General features: G+C 37.7%; 1 protein-coding gene and 1 long non-coding RNA gene across 4 annotated transcripts in view; one reads left to right on the plus strand and one right to left on the minus strand.

Annotated features, from left to right (window-relative positions):
* Positions 1 to 18,919, minus strand: part of LOC144581431 (uncharacterized) — a 79,031-nt gene extending 60,112 nt beyond the window's left edge. Inside the window, exon 1 of the long non-coding RNA XR_013532254.1 lies at positions 18,767 to 18,919. This is a non-coding gene — a long non-coding RNA (uncharacterized LOC144581431). The remainder of the gene's footprint in view (positions 1 to 18,766) is intronic.
* EDIL3 (EGF like and discoidin domains 3) overlaps positions 18,852 to 23,504 on the plus strand; it is a 463,765-nt gene continuing 459,112 nt past the window's right edge. For all 3 annotated transcript variants that reach the window (XM_035291243.3, XM_035291244.3, XM_035291245.3), the window contains exon 1: positions 18,852 to 19,337. In XM_035291243.3, coding sequence (XP_035147134.3) covers positions 19,271 to 19,337 — 67 coding nt within the window. In that variant the 5' untranslated portion in view covers positions 18,852 to 19,270. The remainder of the gene's footprint in view (positions 19,338 to 23,504) is intronic.

Raw genomic sequence — 23,504 nt, forward strand, 5'->3', positions numbered from 1 at the left:
CACACAGACTCTGAGCTTTTAAAGGCGAGATTGTAATTCCTATAATTCTTTGCCTTTTCCGTAGAGTCTTGCCTTTAACAAAATAGGAACTTAGTAAAAAATGTGCTGATGGATTGGAAACAAGAAGTAAATAGAGGAGCAACAAAGAGGACCTTTTCGTACTATAGCTGATGGCCCTAAGAGCCCACAAATCCATATCAAAAAGAAGATAAAATGAACTGCAAAACTCCGCAGGCTACCTTGGCTACAATATCCCAAAGATTAGTAAAATGACGTTCCCAAACATCACACATAACATAAACCATAAACAGAGAGAGATGATCAGCACTATACTACTCCAAATCTATTTGGGATATGTTATTTTTTTCCTCCTGTCTATTAATTTCAAAAGCTTTTTTTAATCTTTGAAAACAAAAAATTCTTTTGCTAGCAGCTGTAATGTATACTTAAATTAAAGAAATGAGTAATTCACACAAATATTTAGTGTAATATGGTATTTTCCATTTATAAAAGAGTTTCATATACCCACTCTTGACACCTACTTTAGGTGTTGAAGAGATGATGCCTTTATTACAAGCACAGAGGGATTTTCATAATATAGCAGGCAAGCCTCCAATTATCACCTGCTTCATCACAATTTAGGTCAAAAAAAGTAGAAAACCTGTGGACTTATCAAGTTGCATAGAAATGCTGTATGAGTGATGCTGGAGTCAAATAACTGGTATAAAAATAAACTTTGAGTTACAGGAGGTTTACATGAATGAAAATGGGTTTCTATCATGTGAATCCTTTATATTATTTTGTGACTTGATTAAAATTTTGCATGAAATTATGTAATAAACAAATATTACAATCAAAATGACCATAGAATGTAAATAGATAATTCAAATTGGGCACAATAGCTCATTTCTGTAATCTCAGCACTTTGGGAGTCCAGGGTGGGCAGAAAGCTTGAGCCCAAGAGTTCACTATGAGCCTGGGCAACATGGTGAAACCCCTTCTCTAAAAAAAAAAATACAAAAATTAGCCAGGCATAGTGGTGCATGCTAGTACTCCCAGCTACTTGGGAAGCTGAGATGGGAAAATCTCTTGAGCCTAGGCAGTTGAGGCTGCAGGGAGCCAATGGCACCACTGCACTCCAGCCTGGGAGACAGAAGGAAAAAAAAGAAAAACCAAAAGAAAAAAATATAAAACGAAAATTCATTTAACATGCAAGTTATTGTAAAAAATGAAAAGAAGGTGTTTTAACCTCACTAGTAGTCAAGATAATACAGTTACAGTAATGAGGTCTATTTTGACTATCAGATTTGGATAACTTAAAATACTTTGCTCATATTTAGCACATGGGAAAACACATACTATGGTACACTACTTGTAGAAATTTAACTTGGTACTAAGAATTCTAAGAATATCTATTAGAATTTAATATATGTATTCTTTTTGTCCAGTAACCTCTCAACTAGGAAACATTACAGAAAAAATTGCTGGAGTTTATACAGGTATACTTACTAGTCTATTACAGCATTGTCTATGACAGGAAGATCATCAACAACAACAGAAAAGCTGTAGATGACCTAAGAAACAATCAATAAGGGAATAGATGCTTATGTTTGTATTTGTTATAGAAAGAAATGTTGCATACCCATTTAAAATTACACTAAAATATGTAATGAACCATGAATATATCCATGATACATTGCTTAGTGTATAATGAGAAACAGAGACAAGCATGAAAAAAGGAAGAAAGGAAAAACAAAGGAGGTAATATATACATAAGTATGTGCTCTGCTCAGAGGCATTCAGGAACATTCCTGACAGGTTTATTCTAATCTGTAAGCAGTCATTCAAAACCAGTGGTAGATTATAGGTGATTTTATATGATTTAAAAAAACCCAAGTTAAACATCAGCATTTGCCTTACATCTTAAAAAGTATTGAAAACCATCATGTTATGAAGATTATAAAATTATTTCTATTAAACTGGTTATGATTATTTATTACTTTTAATGCTGAACATTAGCCTATTTCGCTATTTCCAATATTTGATGTAATAAATAACATGAGATATAATTTATGTGATGTAATAAATTATCTAGAATAATCACCCATTTAACTAAAATTTTAATCATATATGAAACTATATCAAACAATCTCATTACTATAAATTCTTAGAAATTGTTTCACTAGTTGGAAGGGATCCAAGATGGCCGATCACTAACATCTCGGGAATGCAGCTCTCAGTGGAAGCGCAGAGAACTAGAGGACGCCACACTTTCAGACAAATTCTGGTCGCTCACAGAGCAGAAGAACCCCAGTGGAGGAGTCACATGGGTTGCCAGCGTGACTCTTGTGGCCGGCACAGCAGTTTCGCCGGCACCTCCACGCAGCAGCTCTTGGAGCAGAGTAAACAGGGCTGGCTCCCCTTCCGACCCAGGTTTGGAGGACCCACACGGGCCCCCAGCACGACTCCTGAGGCCGGCGCAGCGGCTGTGACGGCACCTCGGCGTGGCAGCTCTCGGTGCAGAGTAAACGAGAGTGGTTCCCCTTCTGACCGAGGTTTGGAGCCCCAGGAAGGCAGAGTTGCCTATTACAAACACAAGAAGGAAGCCAGACAGGAGAATCCTGGGCAGAAAAGCACCATCAGTCTTAACGCCGCTGTTCTGGCCCTGGGAACTAACAACTTGGATGTCCACTCAAGAGACCTAATCTGAAAGTTGGTAATTTCAAAGATGACAGGAGGATAAATTTACAATGATGGAAAGAAACCAGCGTAAAAAGGCTGAGAATACTCAAAATCAGAGCGTCTCTCCCTCTAAAGATGATCACAGTTCCACATCAACAACGGAAGAAGGCTTGATGGAGAACAAGTGCATCCCAATAACAGAATCACACTTCAGGGAATGGATAATAAGAAATTTCTTTGAGTTAAGAGAACATGTTGTAGCCCAACGTAAAGAAACTAAGAACTTTGAAAAAAGGTTTGATGAAATCCTATTGAGAATAGACAACTTAGAGAGGAGTATAAGTGAATTAATGGAACTGAAGAATACAATACAGGAACTCCGAGAAGTATGCACAGGTTTAAACACTTGAATTGTTCAAGCAGAAGAAAGGATATCAGAGGTCAAAGTCCAACTTAATGAAATAAAACAAGAAGACAAGATTAGAGAATAAAGGATAAAAAGGAATGAGCAAACTCTCCAAGAAACGTAGGAATATGTGAAAAGACCAAATTTACGTTTGATAGGTGTACCTGAATGCGACGGAGAGAATGAATCCAAGCTGGAAAATATTCTTCAGGATATTATCCAGGAAAATTTTCCTAAACTAGCAAAGCAGGTCAATATTCAACCCCAGGTAATACAGAGAACACCACAAAGATATTCCTCAAGAAGAGCAAACCCAAGGCACATAATCGTTAGATTCACCAGAGTTGAAATGAAGGAGAAAATACTAAGGGCAGCCAGAGAGAAAGGTCAGGTTACCCACAAAGGCAAGCCTATCAGACTTACAGCAGATCTCTCAGCAGAAACCCTACAAGCCAGAAGAGAGTGGGGGCCAATATTCAACATCCTCAAAGAACAGAACCTTCAGCCCAAAATTTCATATCCAGCCAAACCAAGTTCACAACTGAAGGAAAAATAAAATCTTTTATGAACAAGCAAGTACTCAGAGATTTTATTACCACCAGGCCTGCTTTACAAGAGCTTCTGAAAGAAGAATTACACACACAGAAAGAAACAACCAGTATTAGCCTTTCTAAAAACATACCAAAAAGTAAAGAGCACCAACATAAAGAAGAATTTACATCAACGAATGGATAAAACAGTCAGTTAACATCAAACGGCAGTAACCCTAAATTTAAATCGACTAAATCCCCCAATCAAAAGACACAGCCAAAACCCAATGGCATGTTACATCCAGACCTGTTTCACATGCAAGGATACACAAAGACTCAAAACAAAGGGATGGAGAAAGATTTACCAACCAAATGGAGAGCAAAAATAAATAAATAAATAAAAAGCAGGAGTTGCAATTCTTGTATCGAATAAAATAGATTTTAAAGCAACAAAGATATAGTAGTAAAAGGATAAATGCAACAACAAGAGCTAATGATTCTAACACCCAGATACATAGAGACTTAGATTCAATGAGACAGAAAATTGATAAGGATATCAAGGACTTGAACTCAGATCTGGAACAAGAAACTTAATAAATATTTATAGAGTGCTCCACTTCAAATACATAAAACATACATTCTTGTCAATACCACATCACACCTACTCATAGGTTTAAATGAAACATTGATTGGCCATTATTAATACCCATTTTTTTTTCAGAATAAAGTAATATTTCCATTCACCCTCCCTCTTTCTCTTCCTCTTTCTTCCTCTCCTTTACTCATTTTTTTTCTTTCCATCTCTCAAAAAAAAGACAATAAAAGAAAAAAAAAATAAATTGTTTCACTAGGTCAAAGCCTATATTATTTTTATACTTCTTGGTACATATTGTCAAATCATTTCTTAGAAAGGTGGAAGCAATCAGTAGTCTCACTGGTGGTTTATGAGAGTCAGTTATCACTGGGGAGTATTCTTTCTGCTTTGAAGTTTACCATTTAATTCTTATATGATTTTCTGACATACAGAAGTTTTGTGCTCATTTTATGGAGACAGAGAAATGAGTCACTATCTTATCTTATTTTTAAAATATTCTTACTTAGTCAAATTAGCTTAAAATATTGACATATGTTTTTCTATTTTATGTTATTTGATAACAAAGATGATAGATCAATTTTTAGTAGATCAATTTTTAATTTATTTTAGCCAATTCAAATTAAAGTTCTTTTTATGTAAAAAATACTACAAGTATTTATACTTTATTTAAATTCTATCTGCACATTAAAAATTGGGAAGTTATGTGTTAAATTTTGGTGTTCAAAAAACAAATCTGACCATGCTGTTCCCATATTTCTACAAGACAACAATTTGCAGTTAGGTAGCTGCTGTTCCCTTTAAATTGGGCGTGAATTTTCCAATTTGCCACCATCCATTATTATATTCTACTAGGTCCACTTCTGTGCTGTATGTGGCTTGCCTGAGCACAGTAGGCATTTAGTGAGCATTTTCATTTTAAATTATAGATAAGACAGATGTTCACAGAGAAGACTTAACAAGATTGATCCGGTCTGGTTTTTAGATGAAACTCTGTAGTCCCTGTTGTGTAAAGCTAAATAGATTCCCATATTTTTGTTTGTTTGTTTGTTTAAGTGAATGTGCAGTCTTGGCAGACCAGGATTTTTGGTATACATATGGAGTATAAGGTTGTATGCAGATGAATTTAGTCAAGACTAGGAAATTACTGAAATGCCTAGGCTGCACAATAACACTATCAAATAAAAATGTATCTTAGCATTTCACAGACCTTGAATTTATTGGCTAAAAAGAAACTACTTTGTATAATGCCAGAGACATAGTATATGGTAAATGGATATTTTTGTAATGCATGAAAGAGTAGGTGAATGATTGAATGCCTCATAATAAGGTTTTATTACTAGTAAGTTGGATATTAACTGAGAGTAAGGATCAACTCAGACTGCCTGAGAAAACCGAGGGGTTGGTGAGGCTTTTCATGGGTTTAACGTCAAAGGTAAGAAAAAATTCACTGTCAAACTGACCAAAGAGACACATTGATCAGGAGCTAGAATTGATAAAATATTATCAGGTGATGTTCCCAGTAGAAAAATAGGATATAATGTTTAGACTACTTATGTCATCCTAATTTTTGTGAGGAAGCTCAAGTCAAAGTGAAAGCAGCTCCCTATCTTGTCTCTTTTTTATGAAAGAATTAAACTTTACTTGACACATTGATAATAAAGGTGAGTACAACAAATTGTACTAACCAGCCAACACTCCTGCTTACAGAAATTCTTGAGAGAACTATTTTGTAGAATATTGTTTAATAATAATACAGAATAATAAACAAAATCTTACATTTTCAGAAGGCAAATGAAAATCAGACAATATTCATAACTTCTCATTTTTAAAAGTTCTCTCCTGGTTGTAGAAGTGTCAAGGAGCCTGTGATACTTGTAATACTTTATCATCCAGGTGTTTGGCTTCCTGATGGCTGTGGTGTTCCACTTCCAGCCCTTTCTAAAACCATGCCATCCATTATCTCTCCTATTCCATGTGTGTACTCTGAGCTCCAGTCAGCAGTTGTCCATCTGGATATCCTTAGTCTAAGTGAGAAACACTTCTTGCTCTACTTCCTGGGAAGACATTGCTGCATTTTACATCCTCTACCTTTCTTTTCTACTTTGCCTGTTTCTAAAGAAGAGACAAATATCCACCAGAAAAGTAACATTTTTGTTAGACCTTTTTAATCACAAAATTGTTTAAATGGTTCAGTATTCTTTTTAAAAAGCTTATACACAAATATAGTGTATAATCTTTTGCAGCTCAGTACTTAAGAGAGTCCTGCTGGAGCCAGCCACAAGCCTGCACATATGTTTCCATAGGTTGCTCACATTTGCACACCTATGAATTGTAGTCTGGAAAGAACACCACCAGAAGTCCACACCACAGAGAGTTACTTAGATTTGTTTTATAAGTGCAACGAATAAAATAGTTTATTAGTTGCAACATTATGCAACTAATTGCAAAGCTAGTTGCCACATTATACAACTAACAAAAGAAAGTAAAACATAGATAAGGGAAAAGCAAAAGAGCCCACATTATTTGCATATTTGATTATTTGCAAGAAAAAAAGCAAGGACTCAGAAAATTCGGTAGAACTAAAGAACATTAAATTGGGTGAGATGCTATGATCTGAATGTTTGTCCACTCCAAAACTCATGTTGAAATGTAATCCCCAATGTGTCTGTATTGAAAGTTAGAGCCTTTAAGGGGTGACTGGGTCTTGAGGGCTCTGCCCTCATGAATGGATTAATCCATTGCTGGATTAATGGGCTATCATGGAGTGGGACTGGTGATTTTATAAGAAGTGGGAGAGATACCTGAGCTAACACGCAGTCCCCTCATCATGTAATATTCTAGGCAGCCTGGGAACTCTGTCGGAATTCCCCACCAGCAAGAAGGCTTTCAGCAGGTGTGGCCCGTTCACATTGGAGTACTCAGTCAGCCTCTATAACTGTAAGAAAGGAATTCCTTTTCTTTGTAAATTACTCAGTTTCAGGTATTCTGTTCTAAGCAACAGAAAAAAGAGTAAGACAAGGGATATATTTTTTAATACAACAGTTTGTAATTTATCAAAGAGTCACTTAGAAACATAATGGCAAAAAATAATATAATTCATAACAGAAACAAAAGAACATAATATTTTGAACAAAAATAATGAGAAGCACTTGAGACAGAGAAACAAAGTGAGAGACATCTGCAAAATTTCATTAAAGGACATTCGACAAGCTAGTAGGCAGAGACACATATTTCAGAACAAATAAAATAATTCTATAAAGATAGAAGCTATTTTCAAATTGACCTACATAATAGAAGCAAACCCATCAAGTGTCAATGGGATATATTTTAATTTATAAAAAGGCACCAAAGTTTATCTGGTACAATATATATTATAAATTCATAAAAGTTAAACTATGAGGTCTTGGTATCAGAAAAGTCAGAAGAGAAAATGAAACAGTATGCAAGGTATCATGTTTGTATGAAAAGTAGTATTTGAAAAAGGTGACAATTTAAGTCAGTAGATTTATTAAATATTTGGCCGGGGAAAAATTAATTTGATATGGCTTGAAGAAAGAAGAAATACAAGAAAAGTATTTCATGTTAAATAACTCAAAATAAAATAGTAATTACATTAGAACATTTGTAGTTTATAAAACATTTTATGATGTAGTTAATTTAGATATATATTTACAAAAGAATTATGATGACTTCTGATTTTATTTTTACCCCATGCTGTGGGATAAATGGAAGTCTTGGCCACTGCCAGAAAATTATTTTAAATTTATGAATTCATTTACCAAGAACTGAATAGTGTTAGAAATTAGAAAGCAACAATACTCTTCTAGTCTTTACCCTAAGCCATCTGTGAGTTGGTGCTTATTGCTCCTGAGGGAAGAAATCCTTAGCCAGAAGTCCCAGTGACTGCCAGAAGCAATGATTTAAGGTCTGTGCCATCCATTTCCTCCATAAGACTGTGTTTTAGGGCAAAGGTGCCATTTGAGACCCAAAAAGGATATCTGTTTCAAAGCATAATAAAAGGACTTTACAGAACTAATTAGGAGCAAAAAGACTATCTGTCTTCCTCATTAAGAATGCAAGCTATTCAGAGAATTCATAAGAGTATTCTTCTGCATTTGAAAAAAAAAAACTGAAATTAAGTATTAAAAAGTGAAAAGAAATAAAATAATTAAAAGTAAGTTCAGTAGAATGTAAAGCAGATAAAACAACAAAACATTTTGCTGTGGTTAAAAAACAAAAGGTAAAAGACCTAGAAGCTCCCTTTATTTAAATTTAACTGGCTAAAAGTTGTGAAACAATAGTCTGTATATGTAAGTTATCAAAACTAGGGTTTTTATTTTTATTTTGAGATGGAGTCTTGCTCTGTCACCCAGGCCAAAATGCAGTAGTACCTTCTTGGCTCACTATAACCTCCACCTCCCAGACTGAAGCTATTCTCCTGCCTCGGCCTCCCAAGTAGCTGGGATTACAGGTGCCTGCCACTATGCCCCACTCACTTTTTGTAATTTTAGTAGAGGCAGGTTTTCACCATGTTAGCCAGGATGGTATCGATCTCCTGACCTTGTGATCTGCCCTCATTGGCCTCCCAAAGTGCTGTGATTACAGGCATGAGCCACCATACCTGGCCAGGCAGGGCTTTTCTAAGGAGAATACTTCCTGCATTTTCAATCATTGCTTAAGATCCCTAGGCAGGGGCCGGGCGCGGTGGCTCACACCTGTAATCCCAGCACTTTGGGAGGCCGAGGCGGGTGGATCACGAGGTCAACAGATCGAGACCATCCCGGTCAACATGGTGAAACCCCGTCTCTACTAAAAATACAAAAAATTAGCTGGGCATGGTGGCGCATGCCTGTAATCCCAGCTACTCAGGAGGCTGAGGCAGGAGAATTGCCTGAGCCCGGGAGGCGGAGATTGCGGTGAGCCGAGATGGCGCCATTGCACTCCAGCCTGGGTAACAAGAGCGAAACTCCGTCTCAAAAAAAAAAAAAAAAAAAAAAAAAAAGATCCCTAGGCAGCATCTTAGACAGAACTGAGTCACCAGCTAAGGGCATAGCCAAAATGAGACATTATTTAGTAGGGGAAAGGAAAATGCTAAGATAATACAAGGGTATTTTCAGCTGATGCTGAGTCAGATAGTTACAGGAAAAACTGCAAAAATTTCCAGCACTCAACCTAAATGCTATTATATCTTCTACTTATAAATAGAAAGACTAGAAGCCAAGTGTTATAGCTCAGGCCTACAATCCCAGCACTTTTGGGAGGCTAAGGCAGCAGAAGCAGTGCTTTAGGCCAGGAGTTTGAGACCCCATCTCTCCAAAAAAAAAAATACTAGAAAACAGTTCACATATAAAAATCAGTGTAAGTTCAGTGTAAGATTAATTTTTAAAAGTAGGTTAATGCAATTAAAATTTTTGTAGCAGGATCACCTATCTTCCATGTTGATGTATTTTTAATTTATTCAACTCCACTTTTAAAGTTGAAGGGATTGGCCAGATTTATCAATTAAATATTATGATCTGAGATTGACTTGTAGTATATACTTTCAATTTTATGTCTCATTATATTATGGAATACATTCACAAATGGATTCCTCATAATACAAGGTTAAATAATTCAGTTAAAGAATTTTTTTTTCCATTTTGTTTGCTGATGACTGGATGAGTGAAAGCTCTCAATTCAATTGGCTTTTATTGTACAATTTACAACTTGTCACATCAAGATAGACAGTTTTACATATGTCAGGTCACAAATTGCCTTTCAAATCAAGTTGCATCCATATAAATATTTGTGAGAGAAAATGATTATGTGAATCAAACTAAAATCTCTGAATTTTAAAAATTAAGAGAGGCAGTTGTGCAATTTTGCATCATTGTCTCTTTTACATATGCTTTATAATTTTGTTTTTGAAACTGGAAGTTTACTAGAATTAAAGCCCCAGGATCATTAAGTAAATCAAGAAAGGCATGATGTCCTTGTGTTTTTAAAATGTTATAGAGAATCACTTGGTTTGAATTCTTACTTCTGTTTTAATCATCTCAGAAATAAAAGGTTAAGATGTTATAATTTTCCTTTTTAATAATATTGTCATCATCCATAAATGTAGGTTTTTCAGAGTCTCCAAAACAAATATAAGATTCAAACCAAGCGATGGTTTCTATACAATATTTTGAAGACACAATGACATCATTTTTTCCATCCAATTCTTATAACTGGTATTATATAAAAAATTTTAAATACACAGACACACTTGGACTGTTCCTCATGCATTTCTTAATTTATTTAATGTTTCTTGGAACTTAGCTTCATATTGAGACCATATTTTCTTAATTTTTCTAATTTTAATATAAGCATTATGGTATTTGAAGAAATGTATGTATTTCAAATCTCTACTCAATTATATCATATATATTAATATAGTAACAGTTTAATACAAATTACAATTGTGCTATGAGATATGCATGGATATTTTATCTTATTTTAATGAAATATATTAATCACGCTATATTTTAGGGAAAATGCACTACTAGGACCATTTTATCTACACACAGAAGGAGCAAAATCTGTATCAATATTAAACACGTAAAATTAAATGTTATTCTCCCAATGACTAAGAAACAAGCTATAGTTTAAATTGCAGTTGCCCAAAATACCACATATTAAAATAGATTCCATTTCCATTTTATTTTTTCAATAAAACTGTGATTGTGAAAACAAAAAATTTTTTATTGATAGATTTTTCTCTTTAGGTTGTAGCTCACGTTGGAACAGAGAAAACCCAAGAGGATCTTATCTATTCATAATCTTTGACATTTATTTATAGATGGCATACACATTATTTCTTTAGATTTCATTTAGTTTTATGTTTATTCTGATTGCTATTCTTGATGTATCAGATATCTTTTATATCTTAAATAAACACATCTCTGACTCAATTTTCAGCAATGTGATAAATAGAGGAAAAGAAAGAAATGTGGCAATGAAAACCAGATAAAAGGGGGAATAGTCCGATATGGTCCTTTGGACAATCATGTTTTTCCCCTAGGTAACCACATAACTCCTGCTATGGTGGCTATGGAAGATTTTATAATTCCTTTCTTTTAAATCAAAAGACAATGAGTTCCAATATTCTGTCAAATGCAACCTCAAAGCTTAAGATATCCAATTCTACTGATTCTTGATGTCTCTTTTTATTTACTGTAGAGAAAGGACAATTTCCCACCTTTATCTTATCCTGCACAATTATGACACTTATTTTCTTTCTACACTGACATTAATGTCTTACCCTTTGTTTTTTATTTTTCTAAGCGAATGCTGGCATAAGAAAATGGCTGTAGTGCATGCACTGGAAATGGGAGACAAGAATCCTTGTGCTGTGCCTTGGGGGTCACCAGAGAGGTCCCATTAGAGTGAAGAACAGTCCAAGTGTGTCCATTTATTTAAAATGTATTACATAATACCAGTTATAACAATTTGATGGAAAAAAAATAAGCATGAAAATTGGAAAAGAGGAGCTAAGGTAAAACTAAGAACATAGGTAAAACTAATGTTCTTCTCAGATGTGATGATTTTATATCTAGAAAATCCAAAATAACAAACTAAAAAGCTAATATAAGTTGTAAAAGACAATTTACAATTTATAAAGTAACTGTGTTTAACAGTGCACACATATAGACACAAATACACACACACACACACACACGGCCTTCCTATAAATGTAGAAGAGCCGGTTACAAAATATAATGAAGAAATTTGCATTTAGGTAGGCGCATAAAAAGATGAAATACCTAAGTAGAAACCTAACAAGAGAAACAGAAAATATAGATGTATAGATAGGTACACTAATACCATAAATATATTTATTATGTTTTTTCAACTAGACAAGCTCACTCTAAAGTTCATATACAGAAAAAATAAATGTACATTAGTCAGGGAGTATTTTTTTGGAAAGAATTAGATTATATTTATCCCCAGGAGTTATTAAACACATTTTAAAACAACTATTAAGTATGTAGTGCTGGCACATGAACAGATAACCAAATGGAACAGTCTAAAAGCAAGCAGTAGAAACAAATATACAGTGACAAAGTGACTGAGTTGGCATGTCATATCAATTTAAAATATATGGATTTATTCAATATATGGTTTGGTATTACTGGTAGTTTTTGAGAAAACAAGTAAGGTTTTACATACTATCTCTCAAATTTTAATTTAGTAAGAATTGTAAAAGCACACATGAAATATTCATAAAACTACTATAAGAAATTGTAAGATATATTTATAAATTCAGAATACTGAAAGCCTATCTTGGCAAATATAAAAACCTATAAATCGTAAAGTAAAGGTGGATAAATTTCATCACCCAAATATAAAATATTTTAGCACAATAAAATCAGACAAACAGGTGTAAACTAGGTTAAAGAACAAGAACCACCTGGATAGATTTTTTGACATGTGACCCCAAATGGACTAATTTCTTTAATATGTACAAATCTCTTACCAATCAATAAAAAGTTTAGCAAATCAGTATAAATAAAAGCAAAATTCATGAAATGCCAGTTCACATAAAGAAAATAAAAATTATTTTTAAATATGTGAAAAGTTGCTCAAATTTAGTAAAAATAGTATTCAAAACCATGAGATAGCATGTTTTTGTCTTTCAAAGATTGCTAAGAATCAGATCAGCCACACTAAAGAGAGAGGCAAGCTGTCTGATGCAGTACAGGTGGAAAGATGAACTCAAAGATCCTTTATGAATGGGAAATTTGAAAATATCTATCATCATTTTATATGAACATTCCCTCAGCCAACAATGCCACTTCAAGAAATCTATTTATCTTGCACACGTGTGCAAAATGTGTATTCATTGTAATATTGCTTGCAATAGCAAAAGATTGGAAGCAACTTAAATGTTTATCAAAAAGGATTTACATATACAAATATTATGCAGCCCTTGATACAATTTAATGCATATTTATACAATTTAGTAACCTTCATAAAAAGTATGTGTGTACACATATACACACTATATATACACACACACTCATATATATATATATATATAAACACATATATAGGGGTGTGTGAGCGTGTGTGTGTGTGTATCTTTAGAAGGATACACAAGCATAGCTATTAGATACTGGCAGTAGGCCCTGAGAAAGTAACCTTGGGTAAGAAGGGAATGTCATTAGGAGAAAAAAATTTATTTTCCTGCACACTCTTTTATACCTTTGAACTTTTATTGTGTGTATGTATTAATTATTCAAACATATTTCAGGAAGCTAAAAACCAAGTCACTGAAATGAGTTTGACTGGGAAATTGGAGGGAAAGAATTAGAAGTACCAGAAGTTTCTCTTACCAGGGTCAGATTCTGAAAGCAAAGGGGTACTCATGCTTAATTACCCTGACCATTTTCTGGAAAGAGCATCCATTAGGGAATCAGGCAGGGAAATATTAGAAAGTAGGGATTTGGTATAAAATTTGTAGTCTTAAACATTAATTTTCATTAGTGTTCATAGTGGAAAAACTGAAGAAATTTAAAACATAACACTCAGCTATGTCTAAGATACACAGTTATCTAAACTGCAAGAACCATATAATTCTATGGAAAGATAAGATTAACACAAATGAAACAACTAGAGAAAAATAAAAAGCATTGGTCAATCTAAGCAATGATGATTGGTTCTCTCGTGCTGGAATAAGTGGGGCAGGTCTTAAGTGGCAACAGGAATTCAGCTCGTAGGATTTGTAAGAGGGCATTTCAGGTGGGGATAACAGCATGAACAGAGGGTTGGAGGAAAGAATTATCTTGGTGCTTGTGGGAGCAATGAAGAAAAGTGTTATGAGTTATGCAAATATTGTAGAGAATTTAAAATGTGCTTAAAATTCTGCATTTAAGCAATGTATATTCTAAAATGATGCATCAAAATCAGAGAGATATGTAAACTGTACTAAAAAATGACAATTATAATTATAACCATTGAAATTAAAATGTAAATAAATAAAGTAAGTTAGACCACTGTCTAAACAGGCATTTTAGCACAATGGCTATGAAAATCACTCCTAGAACCAGAGCAGGGCTCTGATACTGGCTCTTGGCTTGATTCCTCACTGCCACTTTGATCTGGGGCAAAGTACATAAATGTTTTGATTCTCGGTTTCCTCAGCAATCAATGAAAACAATGATAATATTTGCTTCATAAAGGTTGTTGAGATAACTTATTTAGTACAGCCATATATATATAAATGCATTAGAGCTTAGCATACAATTGACTCTTCATAATTGTTAGCAGAAGAATGTAATGGGTTTTGGATTCACACTGTTTAGATTCATTTATTGCTCTGACACTTACTAACTTGAAAGCATGGACAATTAACCACTCCATGACTTATTCCTTCTCCCTACTATTGGAATAACAATAGTAACCAACTATATTAGTCTTCATAACAAAATACCACAAACTTGGCAGTTTGAAACAACACCAAGTTGTTAACTCCCAGTTCTGTAGGTCAGAAGTTAAAGTGAGTGGTCTTGATTGAATTTTCTGCTTTGAGTCTCTGAGGCTGAGAGCAAAATTTTAATAGAAGGCCATTTTGGATGCTAAATAAGAAGCTTGGAAAATGCAAAATAATTTAAAAATTCTATAATTTCAATACTTTTAGTGTATTTTGTTGCTTGACAAACTGAAAGATGAACTAAAAATTCTAGATAATTTAATGGGTGTGGGAGATGGGGAGTGAAGATAATTAAATATTAAGGAAAATTATTTTAGAGTTATGTATATTATTATTATCTTCTTATTTATTGGTATCATTGTCTTTCATCATCATAACTGTGTGTCCACTGCTGGGCTAGGCTCCTTTGTGCACCACCACAACCTACCACTTTGGGTTTGATACTATTACTAACTTCAGTTTATAGATGAGAATACTGAGATTTGGCAATTAACAGACTTTAATTTAGTTAAAGGAGTTAGAATGATAGAGATTCTATTCCATCTCAGATATGTCCCAAATCCAATGTATAACTGAATCCAGGTATCCTCCAGAATCCAAACTGCTAGTCAATGAGAATAATTTTTGGAAATTATTTTAGTCAATTTCAGCTGCTTTAGCAAATTGATGTAGATTGGGTGGCTTCAACAGTAAACATTTATTTCTCACAGTTCTGGGGGCTGGGAAGTCCAAGATCAATGCACCAGCAGATCTGGTGTCTGGTAAGGGCCCACTTCTTGGTTTATAGCCATCTTCTATCTGTGTTGTGTCTTCACATAACAGAGGGCAGAGAAAGATCACTTTTTTGGTGTCTCTTCTTATAAGGGCACTAACCCAGTTCAAGAGGGCTCTTCTCATGGCCCAACAGCCTCCCAAAGGCTCTACATCCAAACATATTGCAGTAGGGACTTAGGCTGCAACGTATGAATTTGGGGGTAGGGGGGTTGTACAGGAACATTCAGCCCATAGCAAAAACCAATGAACTTTTTACAGTTTCTTTTTTGTTTGTTTTGCTGCTAATTTAGTCTGCCCTTTTTTCAATGATGGAATCTCGCTCTTGTCACCCAGGCTGGAGTGCAGTGGCACAATCTCTTCTCACTGCAACCTCTGCCTCCTGGATTCAAGTGATTCTCCTGCCTCAGCCTCCCGAGTAGCTGGGATTATAGGTGCCCACCACCATGCCTGGCTAATTTTTGTACTTTTAATAGAGATGGGGTTTCGCCATGTTGGTCAGGCTGGTCTTGAACTTTTGACCTCAGTTGATCCACCCACCTTGGCATCCCAAAGTGCTGAGATTACAGGTGTGAGCCAGTGTGTCCGGCCCCTGCTTTGTTTTAAAGCATCATTTTCAGGTTATTTTTGTAACTAAATATTTACTAAATATTTTGTAGCCCTAAATATTTGTAGCCGTAAATATTTACTATGCTAACAGGTGTTCTAAGAAAAATCTTGTTATAGTACAAAAAAGAAAGTCTGCAAAATATTGGATTAAATATTTTATTTTTAATTGTAACCACAAGACCTTTCAAAGTATTGACCATGCTAACATTCACCATGAATCTTGAAGAGGCTACTTTAATATGCAATGTCTCCCAAATTATTTTACTGTGGATTCCCGCCCGTCCCCCAGAAACCTATTAACATCTTGGGGAAAAGGAGGCCTGCAGAAAATAACTTGAGAAGCACTGTCTTAGAGTGATGTACAAATTCATTCTGGGCATGTTAGGCTCTATTGGGAGAAGCTATAAAACTGTAGGCTGGATCACAGTGATTAGTGAAGGTCCCTTAGCACTTTATGTGAGGTAAAAGATTCACAATAGAGTTTCATCCTGTTACTTTTTAAATTTTATTTTCTTTTAAATAATTCAATTTCTGCGGTCTTTTAACATCTCTTATATTCCACTTCTGAAGAGGCTATGTGTGAGTGCAGTAAGAGTGAAATGAGTCCTATCAATGTAAATTAGGTAAAGTGCCTAGAATTTTCAAAATGAAAGGCTTATTGGTAGATGATCATTATCAATAAGTGGTTAAAAAAAAGTGGATGATTATGAATATGGAGCTATGGATTTAAGACTACATATCAATTTTTGGTTGGAAATGAAACTTGAGAAAGTTTCATTTGAGGTATTAAACTGGCAAATTCCTTCATAAGTTGTCTATCAGGTAATGCAGAATGGCATTTACTGTCCCCACCCCAAGTATTTGGGGATAGAATGTGCATTTTAATGTACTGTTATGGCCACTAGAGTTTCCAAAAACCCTCTTTAAATTAAAAGAAAGACACATGTTCAGAAACACACACTGTTGGCAAAAATAATTTAACTTTCTAATATGCTCATTAAGGTCAAATATTAAAAAAAAGTGGAAAGAAACAGGGAAGAAAATAGAAAACTGAACAAAATTCCTACCCCACTCCTTTTTTTCCCTTAGATATCTCATCACAGAGAGACTGGTTTCCAACTTTACATTTTTGGGATTTAGTACTATCCTTTAGAAATAATACCTAAAACTAATATCAGACGTCTCGTTTCAAAAGTTAAAGTGTACTTTATGATGAACATGCCCCAGTATGTTTGAAAACTTACTTTCAAAAGTAAGTAATGATGATGAGCCACAAAGTTAGAATTTGATTGCTTGAAACGACTGTGCTACAACTCTGGACACTACTGTCTTATTCTAGTATCTGTGGCTTTAAGCATAAAGACAGTAAATAAATGAATCTCCCTCGTTCTCGTAGCAAGGTCTTTTTTTTTTTTAATGTGTGTTAACCCGCCCACCAATCATGAGATATGAACAAATCCTTTTCTGAAAGGTTTTCTTTCTTTCTTTCTTTTTTTCTGTTGTTGTTTGTTTGCCAGTGACACAATACCTTAAACCTCCCCTAGCGGTATTCAGCATTAGGGTTCTATTCATCTTGCATTCTGTATTTCTCTTAAAATTTCAAAAGGAAGAGGGAAATTGAAATTTAAAGGGCTCAAGGAGGCAGATGAAGCTATAGCTCCATTGCTAATTGCACTCTGTTATTCTTTTCTTAGTAGATTCACCCTTCAACATCTTGCCTTCAAGAATGTTTCTCTTTCCATTTCTCTAGCTGTGATTTCTGTCTTTCTCCCTACCTCCCTCTCTAGGTGGAAAAAAAAAAAAAAAAAAAAAGAGTCCTGTTTCATTTTGGTACCTGTAACTACTGGAATTGGATCCATGTACAGTAAGCAATCATTCTAACCGAAAAACAGAGAAGAAAGCACAATTGTAAGCCATGAGCTGTATTTTTGGTTCAATCACTTTCACTGGAAAAAACAGTCCATTTATTTTGGCGGATAGCAGGAAAATTTGATCCACCTTAGTGATGCTTCAAGTGTCTGTCCTTGCCTATCTTCTTGCATAGTTCCCAAAATCGCCCAGCTCTTCTCTGAAACAGATGTCCTGCTTAAGGAGATGCATGTCTCCTACTCACTTCCACCCTTTTGCCCCCGTGAACAGATGAGCCCACAACCCTCTCTCCCCAGCCCTGGAGCTACTAAAATGTAGACAGAACAGCAGAGCAGCCCTGTCTTAGCTGATTACAGTTTGGATGCTGACTATGTTGCATTTCCTGAGAAATACGGGACAATTCACTTTGCAGGGTTCTGTCTCTCACGCAGCTTTCTGCCCCAAGATCCACTTTTCAAAATCTCTTAACTTCTTTTAGGGTTATACTGAGAAAGGAAGTTCAGGGGAATCCTTAACGTGGTTAATTACAAAGTCAATGCCGGAATCCAAGGGACTCTAAGGCAGCAAGGGTGCAGCTCTTAACTCCAGAGTCTCCAGCATGCGTGGAGAAGGTACAAGCAATGCAGGAACTTCAGAGGTGGTGGCAGGTGCTAGGTGCTAGGGTGTGGCTGCAGTTGTCTCCCTCTTCTCTGACAGCAGAAGGAGCTGAAAGAGGAAGAGGGAGGGAGGAGGGAGAGAGAGAGAGCAGAAGAGGGAGAGGAGGGGGAGACCCGGGAGTGAATGAGAGGGCGGGCGAAGGGCGGGCGGGCTCCGGGGGAAGTGGGGAGCGCGCCTGCCAGGCTCAGACTCACACGCACGCCGCCTCTGTTTGTACACAGTGCGCTCCCGGCGGCCCGCTCGCTCTCCTCCAGCTCACGCTTCATTGTTCTCCAAGTCAGAAGCCCCGCAGCAGCAGCGCGGAGAACAGCGAGAGCCGAGTGCCCCGTCCGCGCGTCTGCCAGAGTGTCTGCCCGCCCGCGCAGGAGACCCTGAGCGGCCGCGGGAGCCCGCGCCCCGCCCGCCGCGCCTCTGCCGGGACCCACCCGCAGCGGAGAGCTGAGCCCGCCGGCGGCTCCCGGGAGCTCACCCACCTCCGCGCGCCTGAGCACAGGCAAAAGGGGAGGAAAGGTTCCTCTCTTTGGTCACCCCTCTCGCTCTCTCCAAGAATTTGTTTAAGAAAGCGCTGCGGAAAGAGGACGTCTTCTTGAATTCTTTAGTAGGGGCGGAGTCTGCTGCTGCCCTGCGGTGCCAGCTCGGCTACACTGCCCTCCGCGACGACCCCTGACCGGCCGGGGTCAAGACCGGGAGACCGGATCATGAAGCTCTCGGTAGCCGCCTGGCTCTTGGTCGGGCTCAGCCTCGGCGTCCCCCAGTTCGTCAAAGGTGAGGCGTCGGGACCGGGCCGCTGGGTGAGGGATGGGCTGGGAGTCCCCTGGGAAAAGCCGCGCAAGCGGCCGGAGGCGGTCCCTGGGGCGTGAAAGAAGGGCGAGCGCCGCGGGCGGCACGGAGGAGGCGTTGAGTCCTGGGTGCCCCGAGAAAGTGCTTGCAAAGTCTGAGCAGAGTGCGCGGGGCTGAGTCGGGAGGAGGGTGCGGGGTACCGGCGTGAGATACAGGAACGAGGAGGACGGTGGGGAGCAGCAGAGGACAAGGTTCCCCAGGAACCAGTGACTCCTTGGCTCACTCGGCCACTGGGTCTCGGCGCAAACCCTCTTTAGAAGGTGCGGCCGATGTTGGCTGCGGATACCCGGCCGGGCTTTCGTGGGGGCGGCAGCGGGGGAAGCCAGTGCGCCCGGGCGTCAGCTAGTGGATGCAGGAAGAGGCTGGGGAGCCGCAGGGCCGTCCGCCCCCGGGTGCGGTGCTCTGGCGCTGGGCCCGGGCTGAGCCGTTCGCAAACCCAGACCGAGGCGCTGGGCGTTTTGGCCGCGGGTGAGGTGGAGAGGAGTCTGACAGATCACTTCGGCTTTCTCCCGCCTCCCCATCCCAGACCGGCAGCATCGATTACAGCAAAACCCAGGAACCCGCGTCTCCCAGTCTAACCCCGAGGGCCTGGAGCTTTGCTCTGCACCCTCTCCGGGTACGATTGTTAACTCTTGGTCACGGGGAACAGTGCGGGGCAAGCCATCCCTCGCGTCCCCGCCCAGGAGCGGAAAAGTTGAGAGAGCTTGTAGGGTGATGCCTTCTGTGACTTGCACGAAAAAATAAAAACAGGAAAATAAAAATTAAATTAAATTTAAAAGAAAAAGCATTTAAAAGAAAACGCAGGACTTCGACGAGTGCCCTGCTGAGTTGTTTAGGCAACTTCCAGGTACCCTGTGAGGTGAGGCTCGCCCTTACTAACCCTAGTCCTGACCTGGGTCTTGCCGCCGGCAGGGTCTGAAGTTGTCTCCGGAAAAGGGCAGCGGGGGAGGCAGGGTGTGTGGGGAGGCGAGCGGGAGCTGTGCGTGGGGGAACTGTGCCACTCCTGCGCTCACAGATGCGGGCGGCCCCCTCTGAGGGATCCGCGGGTAAGAGAATCCTCTGCAGGCAGCTTCAAGTGGAGGGCTGAGTGAGCTACAGGATTTTAAATGCTGTGCCTCTAAAAAACGTAGTTGGATTTAAAAATGTGTCGACTCCAGTCCACTTGAGATTAGACACAGCATGAATATTCTGCACCATCCATCCATGCACCTATCCATCTATTTGAGTCACAGGAAAATTGTGGACTGTTGGGCGACTGTTTGCCCAAGAAGCCGGGTGTTGCTGGCCAGACGCCCTCGCAGCTCTGGCTGTAGAGATCCATGGCTGCGCCTTGCCTCGGCCTCTCTCCGTACCCCGGAATGTGGTTATTTACCCCAGCGTGTAGGCGTGTGTTAGGTGTGTGTCTCGCCTGCGTGTACAAAGTGCCCTTCCAGTTAGCACGCAGAGGCAACCACTCCACTAAAGGTTAAGAAATGGTCACGATTCCAGTAGTTGCTCTGCCCAGTCTCCAGCGATATGAAAAAGAGAGCGTGTTTCCACGGCTGCTGTTTTTCCTTTCTCTCATTTCCCGTCTGGATTTCCTGCACTTTGATCTCTTCTCAGGAAGGGAAGGAGGGAGACTGCAGGCAGTGCCCTCTCCTCCTACTCATCCCCGCTTACGGTTCCACCCCAAACACGAAAACACACTCACCCACTCACACGCATTGTGTCACCGCCACCACCGTACGTCCCCGCTCCGAGGTGGAGGGCGGCGCGGGGTGGAGGAGAAGACAGTGCTTCTAGCTTGTGTGGCCTCACTCGCCTGGCTGAGTCTGATTGCGGAAACCCTGGGGCGCGGTGAGTCCGGGCTCGCTGCAGCCAGGAGCTCCGTCTCCTGAAGATACCCGCGCCCAGGGCACAGCTTACTCCACCAGACGAGCCAACCAGGGAGATGTTGCCTGGTCTCTCCATCCCAGTTCTCTTAGACAATGCTTTGGCAGCTGGATACTCCATATTCTCCAGTAGATTTCTCCCCTTTCCCATCAGCTAGCTTGCGAGAAAAGGCGAAAGGCTTTAGGAAAGAGAAATAGACCATTTTGCATAAGCTTTTCCCGTTAAAACTTACACCTCTCTAATTTTTTTGTCCCTCACCTCTGCAGAAGGCAAAGCACAGCTTCCGTGACAGCTCCAAACAATTAAACTTAGGGCAAAGTTATTGAAGCCAGTGCTAACATAGAATTTTCCTCGCACTCACTCCTTCCCGGCCCCCAATCATTAATCTCATGTCTTTTAGAAATTGTTGTTTTCCTTACGTGTGGGTTGCAATTTACTTGCATTAATGCCTGGGATTTGATAAGGATATGTAACTCCTTTTATTAGTCGTCTTTATTTTAAAATTAAACCAATGGATCAGTCAGATTGAATATTTTATTAACTATTAAATTATTCATGGTATGGTTTGCTCTAAAAAATTCAATAACGTGCATACAGTTGCAGCAAGCACGTGACATCTTATGCAATCTGTCCCTGTGCCTGCAGTTTGTGCCTGAAGTCTTTAAGCAAATGGCACTGTCTAAAAATGTCTAGACATGTCCTAAATACTATGAATCACTGGCATTTGCATTTTCTTTTTTTAATCAATGGCGATTTTTAGTTAATTCTACCTGAGAATAAATTAATACCTGAACATTCTCACTCCAGAAAACAGCACTAACCTTTTATGATTAGTATAGTTATATTTATACAGAAATAAGAAGTTTCTGTCTTTTATGTTATTATTATATTATTATTACACTGTGCTGTCTTCTTGCCTAATTTACATAACCATTACATTTTATACTTTACAAATAAATGCTAACTTCAGAGTCAAGGTAAAACATATAAAAATAATTCAGAAATATTGAATTAAAAATACGAATTAAGTGAAAATAAAGTAGTCTCATGTGACAGTTTGACAATAATGTAAAATTTTGACCACTGTGGAGATACAACACACAATTTTTTCCCCTGGTTCAGAAAATGTTTTTCTGATTTTTCCTGAAATGTTTTCTTAGAATTTAAATGTATTTGTTTTAAGTGTATATCGTTTTGAGAAAAGACTTACAATAATTTTAAAAATCATTAAAAAAATGGAGATGGTCAGTTTTTCCTTCTTTGATCTCGAAGTTGTAAAGATCTTAAAAATTAAACAAATGTACTTCTGAACACTTTTCTGAATTAAAACTATGTTGTAATTTTCTCAAATATATTAACGTCAATGTTCATATAAATCATTTATTCAGGATCTAGGGTATTTTAAATAAATATTTAATAAAGTTTGCTTTTCTCTCTCGTTACATGTGATTTTTTCTTCTCACAAAATTACAGCAATGTGAAGAAAAGAATAAGATATACATGACTAAAATAAAGTAGCATGGTTACTCAATACCATTACAATATATAAGTTTGACTGGTTTTAGAGTTAAATTAGTAGTACCAGCTATTACTCTTAAGATAGTTTTAATTAGGTAAAACTTTTTATTTTTGAAGGATTGTTGTCATTTGTGAATAATTTTGCAAAAGTTGCTCCTGTGAGAGTTTCTTGATGCCTAAAAACGTAATTCTGACACTTTTTGTTTACTGCGCACACTTGCCGTTGCAATAACGTTGAGTGTGATTATGATGTAGTAGCTTCAGTACCTCTGCCAAAGAAACAATGCAGGCTTCAGAACTCAGCTCAAGTCAGAAGTAAATCATAATATTTAGATACTGAGTAAAAAAATAGCAAACTTTGTATATATGTATTTAGCGTTATGGCTTCTATCATAGTTAATCAGTTTACTCTCTATTTGCTGAATAGGTTGAAAACTAACATTATTATTTTAAGAAGTAGAAAACCAAAGCTAAGCCATTCCTATTATTCACTTTTTCTCTGTGTTTTAAGGAAGGTGATTAGCATCTTCCTTACATGTTCTATAGTTATAGACTATATAACTATGCATCTGGGATGATTTTCTTTATTCTTTTTATCATAGTCCATATAATGAATATAATGTTTTCTTAATCAAAGCAAACATGCATTTATAAACAAAGAATCAAATGGCTGCCAATGTGAAGTAATTATTAAAATGTTGC

Source organism: Callithrix jacchus, chromosome 2 (genome assembly GCF_049354715.1).
Source record: "Callithrix jacchus isolate 240 chromosome 2, calJac240_pri, whole genome shotgun sequence".
NCBI classification, from domain to species: Eukaryota; Metazoa; Chordata; class Mammalia; order Primates; family Cebidae; genus Callithrix; species Callithrix jacchus.